Below are 16,300 nucleotides of genomic sequence, written 5' to 3' on the forward strand. Positions count from 1 at the left end.
AAAATGTAGAATGTGTACCCTAAGTGACCCAAAAGAATTTAGCTTTTACATAATTGTGATTTTAATTTTAATCTTTATTCATTGCTTTCTTTCAGTGGTAGGCTGTGTGCATCCCAGGCTAGTGCTACGCCACTCCCACCCACCCCCAGCATACTCCCTATACGCCCCAACCCTTCCCATGTATTTCTGTGGCCATGCTTTTCTTTGGCAAGTGGCACTAGTTATTTACCTTTGGAATTTTTTTAAATTATTAATTTTTGCAGTACTGTCGGGTTGAACCTAAAGCCTAGTGCATGCTAGGCAAGCTACATCCCTAGCTCCATTTTTGCTTTTATTTTTTAACATTTTATGGTGTGTGTGTGTGTGTGTGTGTGTGTGTGTGTGTGTGTGTGTGTGTGTGTGTATGGCCGTCTGTCTGTCCAGGGAAGCACGTGTGCCATGATGTGCATGTAAAGATCAGAGGACTCGCAGGACTCAGACCTCTCCTTCCACCATGAGGGGCTGGGGCTTCAAACTCAGGTCGTCAGGCTTGATGGCAAGTGCTTTAGCTAAGTCTTTCCCTGCTGAGCCATCTCACCAGTCCCCTAATTTCCTTCCTTAAATGTTTCCCAAGTGAGTTAAAAGAAAGTTAAGTCAATGATGGGTGGCATGGCGACGTGAAGCACGTGGCAGGATTGTGGGCACGTTGTTTACCAGGCTCCCATAGACGGGGTTGATTTTCTATCAGATGGATTATGCTACGCCTCCCCGCTCCAGGTCCTGGGACCCACATACTTACACCACCCTCTGCATAGAAAGTTCTTATTCAAGGTTTTCGCCTGACTGGGTCTTTCTCTTTATTAAGCTCAAAAATGACTTCCTTAGGAAGGTCCTTAACTGGCTAACCAGTTTCCCCCTTTGTGGTGTTGGGGATCACACACAGAGCCTCACACATGCTAAGCACACACTGAGCTACACTCTCAACTTTGGCCTTGTTAAAGTGACCTCCACTTCTTCCTCCACGTTTCCTTCTTAGAGCTGATCTCTCTAACCTATCTTTCCTGTCTCACTGTTTCCTCCACTGGACAGAAAACCCTTGACCAGTAAGGACTTTGCTCTGTGTGCCATTGAGCCCACAAAGCCTAAGCCAAGGCCTGGGCCACAGTAAGAACTCCAGACTTTGTTGATTAAAATTGTTCTACATGAGAGCCTGGCTGGATGCATGACTTTAGTCTCAGCACTAGGACGGTGGAGGTAGGAGAATCTCTGAGTTCATGGTGAGATGCTGTCTTAGAAACAAAACAAATCCTGTCTCAAAAACAAAACAAAAAACGTGTTCTACATTGGGATGTGTCCACTCCTGATCTATATCAACTTGTACCAGCACCAAGGTCAGAGAGGAGAGAGAAAGGAGGGAGATAAGGGAGGCTGAGGGAGTCCATGGTTCGCCATCAAACACATTTATTTCACTTTTATTGAGTATACAAGAACAGAGAGCACACGCATACAGCACGGAGCACTGAGGTGGGGAGCGTGGGGACAGAGGAGAGGGGACTGAGTGAAAAGGAACACGACAGCATTGCAGTTGGTTGGTTAAGGTGCTTTTTGAAAAAAAAAATATATATATATATTTAGAGTGATGTTGCTCATGCAATCTCAGGCCAGTCTTGGTATGTGCTTGCAGGATTCAAAAACTGAAACAGGTCCTGGCACTTCCTGTACCTTCACATGGAAAAGATCCACAGAAAGCAAAAGTCGGGAAAATAAAGGCGTGTGAGACACAGAGTGGGAAAAAGGCTCAGGGCGCAACTGGTTTACCCTGCTTGTTTAGCTTAGGCGTAACTGGTTCATCCTGCTCGTTTAGTTAGGTGCAACTAGTTCACCCTGCTCCTTTAGTTAGGTGGGATGAAGTAGCCTGGTGTCACATGGTGAGTTAGGAGCTGCATCTAGACGGTCACCCAGAACTCTGACTGCTCTCTGAGAATTTCCCCCATTCTGTTACCTGGCCTACTGGACAGAGATGAGACACACACACACACACCAAAAAAAGGCAAAAAGAAAAAAATAGGTTGAAGACAGACAAGACAACGTCCTTATTCTCTATGGAGTGGAGGACGGAAGGAAACAGTTCCCTAGATTTGAGTTTTGCAGGTCCCCTCCTCCCTGGGCAGGGTGCTGACTGCCTCTCTGGGGGCAGAAGGTCAGAACACCCATGGAGCAAGTATCTCCCTAAATTCTAACACCCCACAAGCTAAGCAGGTCATTTTCTCCTCGCCCTGTAGCCCACGTTCAGGGCAGGTGCAACCCTCTGAACAAAGGTCCTCCCTCTGAGGTATGTACGTCCAGTGCGTGCAGGCCATGGAGTTCCTGCAGAGGCAGGGGAGGCCTGAGCCCAGTTCCAAGGGGATAGACCCATTCCTGCTCTTGGCTCAGAAGCAGCAGGAGCTTACAGGTTCTAAAGGGCAGGCAGGAGGTTCTGTGGCTTCTCCACCAAGAATGGACAAAGAGCCCGGAGCAGAGAGAATGCTCTGTCACACTGGAGTGGAGTGGGCCTACCAGCCCGCACCAGGGCATATGGCTGACTCTGCTGTCTAAGAGCCTGGCTCTACTTCTCAGCAGCCACAGAGAAGAGCTGTTCTAGCTGCTTGCCCTGTGTCAGGCCAGCACCTATAGGTAGGGAAGGTGTCCATCCTAGGAGAAACTAATAAGCAGGCCAAGGGGGAGCATCTAGCCCAAGCCCTCTGAAAGATGGAGGGAGTGGAAACTTGTTTTGAAACAAGCCAGCTATGGTTAGGGGCAGGCTTGTCCGGTGGCGGTCCCAGATTCCCCTTCTCCCACATGCTTCTCCTTCTACCTTAAAAACAGAGCCTGGCACAAACAGGCAACTCATAAACATTTGTTGAATAAATGTATGAACTGCCTTAGCAAGACTAGGAGTGAAATGGGATTGCTGTTGGACATTTCCTTCAGAAAGGGACACTGCTCGTGGCAAGCAAGCCAGGAGCCTGCATATGCCAGAGCGCAATGCCAAGTTGGTGGCTGGGTTTTCCCCAAGGGCTCCTGTCATCTCAAGGCCATTTTACAAGTGAGTCTAAGGCAGATGGAGCCAGTAGGCAACACTTCCTCATACCTGCTATATCGTTCTAGGATAGGTGACACCTTTGGCAATGCAGTATGGCCTAGCATGCAGAAGGCCTATCATGGCCTTTCCTGTGTTCACGGCCTCTTTATCACGGCTACCTTAGCTGAGGAAAAAGCATGATTCACAAGATGGAAGAGGCAGAGGGGGAAGACTGGTTGGGCATTTCAGAAAACCAGGTTAGAGGGGCTGCTCTCTACTTCAGCCAGGGCACCACCTCCCTTAAGAGAAGAACCGACGGTGACAAGGAGGTGAAGAGCAGGGCAAGACATGGCGGAATACAAACCAAAACAAAGACCCTGGTCACAGTAAAACAGAAAGAGGACTGAAAGCCACGGCAAGCCCCCCCAGAGCTAGGAGGACTAACCTATGACCTCAGCAGCAGAGGCCTGCGCACAGCCCAGGCCCAGACAGCTACTGCTGGGGGAGAAGGCATCTTGGCCTGGCATGTTCGGGACTATATCTGTGTTGTTTCCTTCTGGCCGAACCTTCACCTCTCATGGAGGGCCCCCCAGTCTCCCCACCAATCACCCAGTTACAAACACCACACACAGTTTCACTACACTGAATCTGTCAGCCCTACTGGGAGCCGGCCACACCCAGAGTCCAGTGTCCTCGGCTGGGCCAGTTTGGCAAGATCTAGGAACCTTGGGATACATCACAGTCAGGTAATTATAACTTGAAAATGTCAGCTGCATACTTACCAGCACAGTTTATTTTAATATTTGTTTCCTGTTACATGTAATATACATAACTTAAAATCACAGTCATACAATCTTCTATGAGCTGCACCTCCATCATGAGAAACCGGAAACATACAATGTCTACTTCCCTTCCCATGGCTTCCTTTTGCTCTCGTTGTCTCTTTTTCTTCCAATGAGAGTCATCCGCAGTGGCCCTCAGCTGGACCAGGACACAGAAGAGGAGGGTCGGGGGGAGAGGCAGGAGGGAGCTGAGACAGAAAATGGAGACAAGATGAGCAGAGGTCAAGGGTGAAGTGGGGAGGGCAGAAGGACAGAGAGCGGATGTTACAGCCCAGTATCAAGACCCGGAAAATAACAACCGAGCGTTCCTCCCCCTCCTCCTCCAAGTGGGAGACTTCCATTCTTTTTCTCTTGGAAAACAGTGGACTGTGCGTGTCTTGCGGCTGTGACTTCTCTTGCTTCGCTGCGTGATCTTATTTTTCTTCCTTCGCATTAGAGGGAGCAACAGAGGCTGGGGAGAACAAACGGGGTGCTCGCCCATCCTGGAGTGTGTGCAGCCGAGGTTCAAGGGGACATCTACAATCATCATGGTCTGCTTTTGTAGTTTGGCAGGAGAAAGGGGCCAAGGAACAAGAGATTATGATTGTTACATATTTTCCTGAAAAAAAAAATTCCCACCAATTCAATTTGTCTGCAAAGGAAATCAAGGTTGCTGCAGATGTCGGTTGTTGCCATCAGCTGACAGCTCCGCCAGCCCCAGAGCAGTGCAAGGACGCGGTGTTTCCTATATATATATCTATATCTATATATATCTATATATATGCTTTCCCTTCCCAGTCTCTCATCAGTGACAGTACGTCGCAGCTGGGATGTTGGTGTTGTCGGAGAATCCAGAATGAAGGCCCCTTCTTAATGGTTCTCTGGCTTGGGTTGGACCAGACATGCCAGCATCTCTTCACAGAGGTCAGGATTCCTGGGTGCCAGAAGCAGGGGAGCAGGGTGATGGGTACAAAGGAAGGAAGATAAAGGAAATTAGTTACTTTAGCCACTTGCCTTCAAACACACAGCATCAGTTTTCCTAGCTACCGTTTGCCCTGCATTGTAGCCCAGAAGGAGTGACTTATCCAAGGCTATGCACTTACTGGTGGCAGCTAAGGAATGGCACACATGCACTAACTCCAGAATCCCTGTGCATCTGCGTGTTTGATCCTGAGGAGGCAATATCTTTTGCTTTGGTCTGAAAATGTTTTAAATTGTCCTTTAATGATGTGGAGACACCTGGTCACCGCCATTTTACTGTGCTCCCTTGCTCTTCTCAGTTCTGGGGCTGTTTTTCCCTGGCTGCAGGTCTTCTACTCCCCATGAGCCTGCTGAGGCCTGCAGATTAAATGGCAGACAGCCTAAAGAAAAAACCAGGGTCTGGATTCCAACTAAGGGTTACCTACAGAACTCAGAATTTAAGAGCATGGACTTTGCAGTAACGATTCCTGAGTTCAAACCCCACCCCTGGCCTGTCTGCTCTGTAAGTGTGGGAGAGTGTCTCAACCTCTCTTAGCTTCCATCAGTTTCTCTAGAAAATGGGACCTGCCTTCCACAGGTAGAGAGGCACCACAGAGGGGGCCTAGATACAGGAGCGCTGAATGAGTAGAGGCCTTGTTGCTATACCCACGTCATCATAGCTCTTGCCCCATTTCCCCAACAGTAAAGGCTACCATTTCCCTATCTTCACCATTGGCGACTACTCAAAACCACTTTGTACAAAGAACAGCCTCCCTGACTCACATAGGATTCGGTATAATCAAAGTGTCATAAAAGAGTCCTTCTTTGGTCAGCTGACTGAGAGGAAAACTCATGCCCAGAAGGTTGATGGCTTAGCAGGTTGGTGGCAGGATGACGGTGAGAACCCGAGGTTCCTATTTTGAAGCAGGTCAACCCCCTCCCCTGCACAGGTAACCCTGGGAAGGTGAGGAAGCTATAGGCAGCCAGGTGAATGCTGTTCTCTTGCTGGCGGTGTTCAGGAGACAGATCCTCTCTGAGGGGATGCCAGGCTGCCCTTGACTGCAATATCTTCCTTCCTGACATTCCTAAGAGCTGGGATTCCAGGCAGGGACAATCACAGCGTTTCAAGTCCTCCCATCATCAGCTCTATGACCGTAAGAAGCTATTTAACCCTGGCCAGGGGGACCTAAATAATACTGTGCATAATAATTCATTCTTCTTGGCTTAGGACAGCCATTGATAGCTTACCACCATAACGACAGTAGTGACTGTTATGGAATATTTACTGTGTGCCAGGCACTATGGTAATTACCATACATACATGGTCTCTATGAGTCAGAGATATGGGAAGTCAGCGTGGTGAGGAACATAGATGGCTCTGGAGTCTAACACATTAGGTTTAGATTCTAATCAGTTCTTCATGTTCCCAGCACCGTAGCTATGGGCAAGCCAGTTAAGGTCTCTGAGCATCTGTTTCCTTACTTTTAAAATGAATGAGCAGACAGTACAAAGCTTGGTGCCTGGCACAGTGTAAGCACCCTATGAATAAGAGCAACAAATACTACTAGAATTGCTGGTACCTGTCAGCTGATAAAACACAGGATATAGCAAAACATAGCTCCAAAAAAAGGTAGAAAGAGGCTGTCCTGGAACTCACTTTGTAGACCAGGCTGGCCTTGAACTCAGAGATCCACCTGCCTCTGCCTCCTAAGTACCGGGATTAAAGGTGTGCATCACCACCATCTGGCTTCCCAAGAATCTTTTTACTGCTTCCTCCTCCCTCCCACACTGCTGAGCTCCAGACCTGTACCTGTGGCTTCTTGTCCCTCTCCTCCGGGGATGGGTCTGTTTCTCTGTAGACAACAGCTTTGGTTACCAGCATGTCTGGATGCTGTAGTTTGGCTTCCTTGATGGCCAAAGCCAGGGCCTGGTGGGCAGAAAAGCATAGTGAGGTACCACAGAATAGTGCCTATGGGAGAAACTGAACACAAGCCCCTACTGCACAGCTGGGGAAACTGAGGCCCAGGAGGGGCCAAGTCAAACAGTCAGAGGACAAGAACTAGAGTTGGAATCTTCCGGTCTCCATTCAATGCCCCTTCTTGGGGGTCAGCAAGGGGTGGACACCTTCTCTGCTCGGAAGGGTACCCCCTATAGGTCACCATTATAGGAGGGACTGGATACTGGGCTGTGCCCTGGAAATACTTCTCCCAGCCCTGTACCTGGTCTTGATCGACATCTTCGTCTCCAGTAATGATGATTCGCTTCTCGATCCTTGTCTCAGAAAACCCTCCTTTCACAGTCTGTGGAGAGAGAAGGAGAGGACCGGGGAGAGAAAGGCGAGGTCCCTCTTAGGTCAGCTGTGACAGACCTATACACGTCGACCAGTCTTTCCTGCCCTCCTCAATATTCTCTTCTAGTTTGAGGACTTCAGTTTGTCATCACTCCCAGCTCTCGAACTGTTCCATTTATGACTCCCACACCCAGTTCAGACGCTGCTCCCTGGTTGGCAGGGTCCCAGGGCTTCCTGTCCCGGCCTTCCTTAAGCACTGAGTCTATATCTCTTATGGTTTTGGGCCTCTGCATGGTGCTGACCTATGTGCACATGGCCTCGCTCACCTCTCCAGACTCCAAGACCTGGAGAGGGGGGCTTGTACTTTGATGACCCCAGTGTCCCTTCACCCCGCACCTTTCCCCACCTGACCTGGCAGTGCTGAATGTAGATCTGTTGAATGAGCACATGAATGGAATGTGAATGGTGACAAGGTTCTACCTTCAATGACCTGGAGACAAGATTCTACCTGAAAAGACTTGGAACAATCCTATGAAGATACTTTACTGCCTCTCCGGTTTTCTCAAGGAGTGGGGCTTTGAAGTAGAGGGTGGGGTGGGGGGCCCTAACTGTTTGGCATGTCCAAGGAGGATGTGACCAAGGAAAAGCCTAGCTGCAGGGAGGCAAGGGTGAACCAAAGGGGCCCCTGAGTGGTGAGGTACAGAGGAGAGTTTCCTGAGCCGTACACTGTTGGGTGTGCCGTGTGAGGATTCCCATTCTCTCAGGTGTTTCGAGAGGTTGCTTCCTGGGAGATGTGACAAGGTGACAATGCTACAAAGTTGCAGGCGAGTGTTATCAACCACTTTCCCTTCTGTGGGTCAGCTGGACCTTCAACTCAATCCCCAGGGCTCAGCCTGGCTCCTCAGGCTCCAGTCATGGCTGGGCCTCTTCCGTTCTCCCTGGCGGCTCAGCTGTGCACTTGCTACAGGCTCCTTCTCAACCCTTCCTAGTTGCCTAGCTGTCACAGCTGATGGCCCCTAGGAATGCCTTCCTCCTCTGTCCTGTTCTCTTCCAACTTCCCCTTGGCTCAAGACCTCAGTCCAGGCCTTAGTTCTCCTTCCTCTACCTCACCACACCTATCAGACAGACAGACAGCTCCAGGGAGCCTATCTCCACTGAGTCACTACAGTTACATTTCCTCGTGACTAGGATCCTCCATGATCAAATCAGCCCCAGGGTCTGGTGCCTATCTTGTCTGCCCCCACTCTGCACTTCCTTGCTCCAAGGGCATCCTAATTTCTCAGTCCCCTATCTACACACTGCTTCCTGGTTTCCTACAAACACACCTCCTCCAGCAGCCTGAAAGTCCAGGAAGGTTGATGGTCACTTAGCTTTTGCTTTACGAAGAGGTAAACACCCAGCGTCTCTGCCCCTCCTGCTAGCATAGCATGCCTCCTGGTTGCTGTACCCTCAGGTGCTCTGCAGAGAGTCCCAGGACCCTCCTCAAACTCCATTCTCTTCTCTCTCTTGTTTTGGGTAAGTGGGCCAGCAGGGAGGACAGGACAATGACTATACCATCGAGAAATATCTCCATTCCTCTTCACTTTCTGTTTTGAAACAAGTGCCCATTACGTTGCCCAGGCTGCCCTGGACATTCAGTTCCACACCAGCTTTCTAGGTAGCTGGGCTACTAGAGGCTTGTACTATCAGGCCTGGCAAACAGCGACTTTTTCCAAATGACACTGTCTGGCTTTGGGGAGCTTCCCGCACATCACTCTTCTGAACTCTCCTGGCTCTCAAGGCCTGTAAGAGGCAGACATCATTGTTTGGAGAGAACATCTGACCCCACGGGTTAGCTGCCAACGCCGTGTGCAAGGCCTACTCCCAGACAACAGTAACACAGGGCAGCGCACTCCAAAACTGGCCGAGGTCCTCCTTAGAGAATGAGGAGCCAGGGGTCAGCATGGTAGTGACCTTCCCACCTACAGCCACTGGGGCCCTGGAGCCCGCTGGGGCCCGGGAGCCCGCTGGGGCCCGGGAGCCTGCTGCTACTCACTTTGGTGACATGGGTGGTGGTGGAGGTTGAGAGTGTTTCCGCAGTGGCGCCGTAGGTGCTGGTGAGGACATCTTTCCCGATGATCTGCAGAATATAACCACCCCCACCCCGGGGGTCAGGTCAGGGCACTGGGCTCTGAAGGAGCAGGCAGGGCTAGGGAAAATTTCCCAGGGAGAAGCAGGGGCCCGCGAAGGTGAAGCAGGGATGGAAAGATGCTTTGAACTATCATTCATTCCTATACAATACCAGAATCTTTCCACATCTAGACCTAGAACATTTCCAAACCCAGGCATCAGGCATCTGTAACTCTTAGATGAATCCCTAAGGTCCAGCATCCTAACAACAGCCTAGAATGGAAGAATCCTAGAAAAATGACCAGATGGATCCAGGCAGCAGACAGAGGCCCCAGGAGCTCGTCCTGTCATAGGCAGGAACATGCTCTCTCTGGACTAGGTATTGAGAACAACAAACAGATAATGAAAGTATCAGAAAAGACCTCTAACGACAGATTCAGGGTCACCGGTGGGGCGGTCACCAACAGAGTCAGCCTAGAACCAAGCCTCTGGACTCCTAACTCCCTGCTCTTACTGCTTTATAAACTGACACAGCAGTGTGTGTGTGTGTGTGTGTGTGTGTGTATGTGTCCTGTTTACCCTCAGCCTGATAACAATGCTTTGGTTACATGGGGGGGGTGCTGATGGGCACCTTGGGGAGCATGTGGGCATTTGAAATGGTACTGAGCGCCTCACCACACTTGCTGTGGCTGCGTACTGGCACACTCAGCTCCGAGTCCCCTGGCCCCTCACTGCACTTGCTGTGGCTGTGTGCCCGCATGCCCGGCTCCGAGTCCCCTAGCCTGAGCTGTTCCTGCCTACTTACCGGTGAAAGAGAACGGATTTCCGTGGCCACCGTCTGTGGGCCGGGGATCATGGCAGCTGCCCCCTTCCCGGACTTGAGACTGTTCTCCTGGGGAGACAATAGTGCTCAGATGGCCAGGTCTCAGGTCAGTAGGCCTCCAGGAGAGCCAGGGCATGTGACCATGTGGTCATCATCACCACAGGGTTGAGAAGCAATACAGAAGCAGAGAGCTGAGGCACCCATTCCATCCTCCCTTGCTCAGTCCCCCACACACATGCATGCTTGCTTGCACACTCACTCCGCAAACATTTACTGAATCTCTGCTATTAGGGATGCCAAGGTGAACAGGATACAGTATTGCTCTCTGGAAGCCCTAAAAGGAGTTGGGTCACCCAGGCTCTTGTCCTGGACCTGCTGTGAACCTTGAGGCAGAGCCACCCCCTCCCTACTGTCTGTGGAAAAGGACCTTTGTCTATTCCTCTGGAGCCCTTGTAAGGAGAATATAGGGAAAGGCGGTTTGTAAACCAGAAGCTGTTGGTAGATGCAGGAGTGCAGGTGGATGAACCACGTAGGTACTTCCCGGGACCTGCCAGGCACTGGGCATTCACCAGGTACGTGCATGCGTGTGACTCATTCAACCTTCGTAGCCACTGAAGGCAATCCCTGGCAGCAGTCCTATCCTACAGGGGACACATAGTATGTGTCTTGTTCACGTTCTACAGCACGACAGTGGTGGAACCAGGAGTCAACTCCCAGCTGGGCAGCCTCCACGGCTGCCAGGTGCTTGTGGTCCAAACCAGCATTCTGCCCTCGGAACTGTCACTCTTGAGCCAGCTCCCCTGGCCTTATTCTAGATTCTAACTGCTAGAGCTCCCTGGAATTGTCACTGAACTTGGTGTCCTGTATCTGGCCAAGGGACACTGAGGGTCTTTTTGCTGTCTCTCATGTCTGCATAGTCTCCAGCTCAGCTTGGCTATGAGTTTCTCAGCTAAATGGAATGTCTTGGTCTGTGCATGGCAAGGACCTAGACTGCTGTCTTCCTGCCACAGCACGGGGGGAGGACAGAGCCTCTGCCACACCTGCTCCTGCCCTGTCGGTGACCAGGTCACTTGGCACACTATCCTGAGACGCATTCCCTACATTTTGGGTCCCAGACTATAAGGCCATTTCTAGCAGTGTTTTCTTTCTCTCGCTTAGTCAACAGACACCAGCTCCCCTTGGGTCCTTCTGTCTCTCAGACTATGCTCACATACAGCTTCTGATTCTCTGTCTTCCCTCTTGTCCTGAGGCCAGCATCCACGGCTCCTCTCCATCTTCATGGTGGAAACAGGAGCCAGTAAATATGACACAGGTTGTTTAAAACCCAGGTGCTCCCCCCTCCCAAGCTGGCTATATTCATAGCCAGAACCATCTCCCAACTCAAGGAAGCAGTTCCTCTCCCTAGGCAAGGCACCCCCTCTGCATCTCTCCTCAGGGGTTCCCCTCCATCCACCTGCAGATACCCAGGGATTTCTACTGCCTCTCTGGTGCCACAGTCTCCTATCCTACCTGTAGCCCAGATCTTGAACCCTAAATCTTCAAAACCAATCATCTCCTGAGCCTTTCCCTGTCTCACACTGGTCAGACCTAGAGTAGAACTGGTTGCTTGAACCTAACACAAGCATTACACTCCCCTCACACTACCCCAAGGGGCATCACCGAGAGGGCTTGTGAACACAGACTCCTAGGATCCCCGAGTTTCTGAATTAGGAGCTTTGGAGCAGGGTGGGGGACTATGCCTTTGTTGCAGGCACCTGGGACCACACTGTAAGCACCACTGGCCAGTAAACACTGTCCCCAGCCCATCCGTCTGTCCTGTCTCCTGGGCATCCTACCAGTGTCCACACACTGCACTTTCCTACTCCAGGATCCCCAATCCCTAACTCGGGGGCACCTACCTTCTTCAACCCTGGCAGTGCCCCTGCTGGACACCTGCAACCCTCAGACAGGTTCCCACCTTCTCTTTCTGGCCTAACGTGAGCCCCAGGGCTAGAGATGCTGTCTCCTTCAGGACTGGATTCACAGTACCTCGAATATTGTGCGTATTCAATAAATATTTATTAAAGGTCCAGGCCACACTCACACAAGCTGATAACATAACCAACACACGCAGCTAATGACAGGCTTCTACTCTAGAAACACTATTGCCCTGCTGTCCCCAGGACAAAGTTTAAACCATCCTACATGGCATTGGGAACACTTCAAGCTCTGGTTCAGCCTTTCTTTGCAGCCCTCCCCACCGCCCCCTCCTCTTCCTGTACACACCTACCAGCCAGATGTGCTTCCTGCCCCTAGGCCTGCTCTCTACAGCTGGAAGTCTCCTGTGACCACACCTCAACCCATCCCTCACTCACAGCTCTCCTGTCCCTGCCTGGGTGACACCTTCCCCAGATCCTCCTAGCAGAGACGTCACTCACAGCTTTATCCCAGTGGCCCCTAAGGTAACTCTGTTGTACTGTCCCATGAAGGCAGGAGAGAGACAGCAGCAGCTGACATCTGGGGACACCAAGGCCAGGCTGTGCTCGGGGACTCTGCACAGGGTACTTGCTCACGCTTGCAGGAGCCCTTAAAGGCTGTATTGTGTCCACCCCACTTTACAGAAACGGAAGTAAAGGGTTTGGGAGATGCAGGTGACTTGCCCAAAGTGAGGGTTGGGCCTTGCTCATCATTGCATGCCCAAGACGGACATACAGACAGGTACTGTGATGACAACTGAACAAAGAATCCTGTAGGCAGGGGGCCTCTGCAGCACGGGGTCCCTGTGCTAGGCAGACAGCAGACTCATCAATGTTTTCCGGACAAATGGACGGATGGATGGATGGATGAGGAAATGGATGGAGTAGCTGTCTACTCACCAGGAAGAGGAAGCTAAATGTTTCCTTACAAGTATCTCAATGCCTCAGAGTAACGGTTTGGAGAGAGCAAGAACTGACCCACAAGGGAAATGGTGCCCTCTGGTGACTGATTTAAAGTACTGATCGTAGAGACTGATTTCTTAAAACAACCCACCTGCTGAGTACTCTGACTTAAACCATCTTCTCCGGTAGAGGTCAGTCAGGGGTCAAACAAGGGAAGCCATTCAAAAACAACTCTCTAGCTCAGGAAATATCTGGATCAGACATTGCTACACTCTGCAGCCCCAGACCCATAAAGCTGATGTTCACACAGGTCAGGACAGGGGCAGAGCAGAGCGACCGCCAATGAAACTGAGAGCTCTGGTGTCAGAGTGCCTGAGGCTAAACTGGGATTTATTGGTCATGTGACCTTGGGTTCATCCCTTTATTTCCCCCTGAACTTGTTTTCTCATTTGTAAAGGATGTCAAAGGAAGAACAATGGATACCACAGTTTATAACCCAAAGGTCAGACATCTCTGGGGACTGCCTGGCACCACAACCTGGTTAGAATATGCTGTCTGTTCGATTTCGTTGTTACGGGCTGAGGAGTAGTGGTTCTCAGCCTGTGGGTCTCGACCTCCACAAGGGTCACATATTAGATATTCCGCATATCAGATATTTACATTGTAAATCATAACAGTAGAAAGATTACAGTTATGAAGTAGCAATGAAATAATTTTATGGTTTTGGGGTCGCCAAAACATGAGGAACTGTGTTAGAGTCACAGCCTCGGGAAGGTTGGGAACCACTGCATTAGAGTCTCATAAGAAGCTGTGAGCCACACAGAAGGGGGTGACTCCTGTTTATAGATGAGGACACTGGAAGCCAAGGACGTCACTGGTTAGACAGCAAATAAACAGCAAATTATGCAAGGTCCCTTTAGAAGGCATCCAAAACCTCTGCGCCTCCAACCCAGGTTCACTGCTGCAAGGTCCCTTTAGAAGGCATCCAAAACCTCTGTGTTTCCAACCCAGGTTCACTGCTGCCATCTACTGGTCACAGTGAGAAAGTGTTCTGAAACTGCTGGTGACTGGTTTGGGTTTGCTGTCAGGATAGGAGTGGGGTGGGGCTTTCAGGCTAATGTCTACCTGCAGGTAAAAGTCACCTGGTATTGTAAGATTCCTGCAGGCCGAGAATCAGGCCATTCTACCCTCCCTCTACTCCTGCATGGCTGAGAGGGCCTGGATAACTGCGACTCTGGGACTCCACTCCCAACGTTATTCAATCTGGAAAACCAAAGACTGACTACGCTATGTACAAAGGCATCCAAGGAACCAGACAACAGGAATCCAGTCATCTGTCTCACCACCATGAGGGCAGCTAAGATCTTCCTGAAACAGCTGCCAAGTTCTGGCTGTTGTGGGGAATGAGGGGTGAGTCAGAGAGAGGAATCGCCTGATCCCACTTACCATAGTGGTGGAGACTGTCTCTGTGGTGATGCAAGGGGGGGTCACCATGAAGTCTTTCCCCAAGGGGGCACCCCCATCAACCTGCGAAGCAGAGGAGGAGGCATCAGAGACTATGTCACCTGGCTTGTGGCAGTCCCAGTTACAAAGTGATAAGCTTCGTGAGTGGGGGCGTGCACAGAGGGGGTGGTCACGGAGCACTTTAGAGGGCCCCAAGGCTCTTCACAGGGTCCATTTCACTGTGCTACTGAACAAAGGAAGGGTGACCACATCCAAGTTGACGAATTCTACCCAAGCTTTGATTTAGCGACCCATGGGAAGTTAACATGGCATGTTGGTTGGTTTTATGTCAACTTGACACAAGCTAGAGTCATTTTGGGAAAAGGGATTCTCAACTGGGAATATGCTTCCACAAGACTGGCCTGTAGGCAAGTCTTCCAGGCATTCTCTTGACTGATGTGGGAGGACCCAGATCACCGGAGGCAGAACCATCCTTGGGCAGCTGGTCCTGGATGGTATAAGAACAAGGCTGAAGCTGGGTGGTGGTGGCTCACACCTTTAATCCCAGCATTCAGGAGACAAAGGCAGGCCGATCTCTATAAGTTCAAAATCAGCTTGATTCTACAGAGCTAGTTCCAGGACAGCCAGCGTTACATAGAGAAACCCTGTCTTGAAAAACCAATGCCAAAAAAAAAAAAAAAACCCACAAGAAAAGCAGACCGAGCAAGTTATGAGGAGCAACCAGGAAGCAGCGCTCCTCCATGGCCTTCGCTTCAGTTCCCACCTCCAGGCTCCTGCCTGAAATTCCTGCCTTGAAAAACCAAAAAAAAAAAAAAAAAAAAAACCCACAAGAAAAGCAGACCGAGCAAGTTATGAGGAGCAACCAGGAAGCAGCGCTCCTCCATGGCCTTCGCTTCAGTTCCCACCTCCAGGCTCCTGCCTGAAATTCCTGCCTTGACTTCCCTCAGTGATGGCTCATGACCTGAGAGCTGTGAACCCGAATAAACCCTTTCCTTCTCGGTGCTTTTGGCCATGGTGTTTTATACTACAACAGAAACTGGTGCTTTTTAGAAGTTCTCCAAGAAACATGAACAAGGAGACTTTAGCAGGGATAAAACCCACCACAGGGTTCAGTGATGGAAGATAAAACACAAGTTAGGACATGCTTCCTAAGTAGACTTGGAATAGTGGACACAGGGCTGGGGTCGTAGCACAGGTGGTAAAGTGCTTGCTTAGCATGCACGAAGCTTGGGTTCAACTCCCAGGCCCCGTTAAAACAAAACAAAACAAAAACACAACCAATTGGATATGATGCAACCTGTAACCCCAGCACGGAGAGACTGAAGCAAGAGGGATCAAAAGTTCAAGGTCATCCTCAGCTGCACAGTAAGTCTGAGGCCAGCCTGGGGTAGCTGGTAGGAACCCTGTCCTCATGAGGTGAGAGACAGAGGGAGTGGCAGAGAGACAGAGACACGGAGAGGTGCATACGAGTAAGTTCTAAACTACCTGAGAGCAAAGGGTGTGGTGTAAGGCAGAGGTGACTCGGATCTAATAATTTTAAATAGAAGCAGATATAAATATCTCTGTTGGCCATTACACCTATTTTCCCCCCCGCGACAGCATAAAAAACGATGTCACTCAGTCTTCTGACATTTTGATGACAAAGAGCTGCCAGGTTATGGGGTTTGGGGTCATTTTGGTTTCTTTATACTTTGCATTAAAACAAAAGCTACGAAAACAAAGCGAGTCGGAGAAGACAAGCGGGTTGTCCAAGGTGACCCAGCTCATGATACTCCCGTGGCGTGAGACACCTGTACAGCCGTTAGTTTGCACGCCGGAGCAGCAGGACAAAAACATGCTGGAAGCCGGGCGGTGGTGGCGCACGCCTTTAATCCCAGCACTCGGGAGGCAGAGGCAGGCAGATCTCTGTGAGTTCGAGGCCAGCCTGGTCTACAA

The 16,300-nt window shown here is 50.5% G+C and overlaps 1 protein-coding gene across 15 annotated transcripts in view; it reads right to left on the reverse strand.

Moving 5' to 3' along the window:
- Nucleotides 1–1,423: 1,423 nt before the first annotated feature.
- Epb41l1 (erythrocyte membrane protein band 4.1 like 1) overlaps nucleotides 1,424–16,300 on the reverse strand; it is a 128,998-nt gene continuing 114,121 nt past the window's right edge. For 13 of the 15 annotated variants that reach the window (XM_026787069.1, XM_026787068.1, XM_026787067.1 and 10 more), the window contains 6 exons: nucleotides 14,348–14,428; nucleotides 10,026–10,112; nucleotides 9,147–9,230; nucleotides 7,041–7,121; nucleotides 6,626–6,748; nucleotides 1,424–4,795 (listed from right to left, as the gene is read on the reverse strand). In XM_026787069.1, coding sequence (XP_026642870.1) covers nucleotides 4,787–4,795; nucleotides 6,626–6,748; nucleotides 7,041–7,121; nucleotides 9,147–9,230; nucleotides 10,026–10,112; nucleotides 14,348–14,428 — 465 coding nt within the window. In that variant the 3' untranslated portion in view covers nucleotides 1,424–4,786. The remainder of the gene's footprint in view (nucleotides 4,796–6,625; nucleotides 6,749–7,040; nucleotides 7,122–9,146; nucleotides 9,231–10,025; nucleotides 10,113–14,347; nucleotides 14,429–16,300) is intronic. The other 2 variants (XM_026787064.1, XM_026787072.1) reach the window with 2 other exon arrangements.

The sequence above is a fragment of the Microtus ochrogaster genome, linkage group LG8 (genome assembly GCF_000317375.1).
Source record: "Microtus ochrogaster isolate Prairie Vole_2 linkage group LG8, MicOch1.0, whole genome shotgun sequence".
Classification (NCBI taxonomy): domain Eukaryota; kingdom Metazoa; phylum Chordata; class Mammalia; order Rodentia; family Cricetidae; genus Microtus; species Microtus ochrogaster.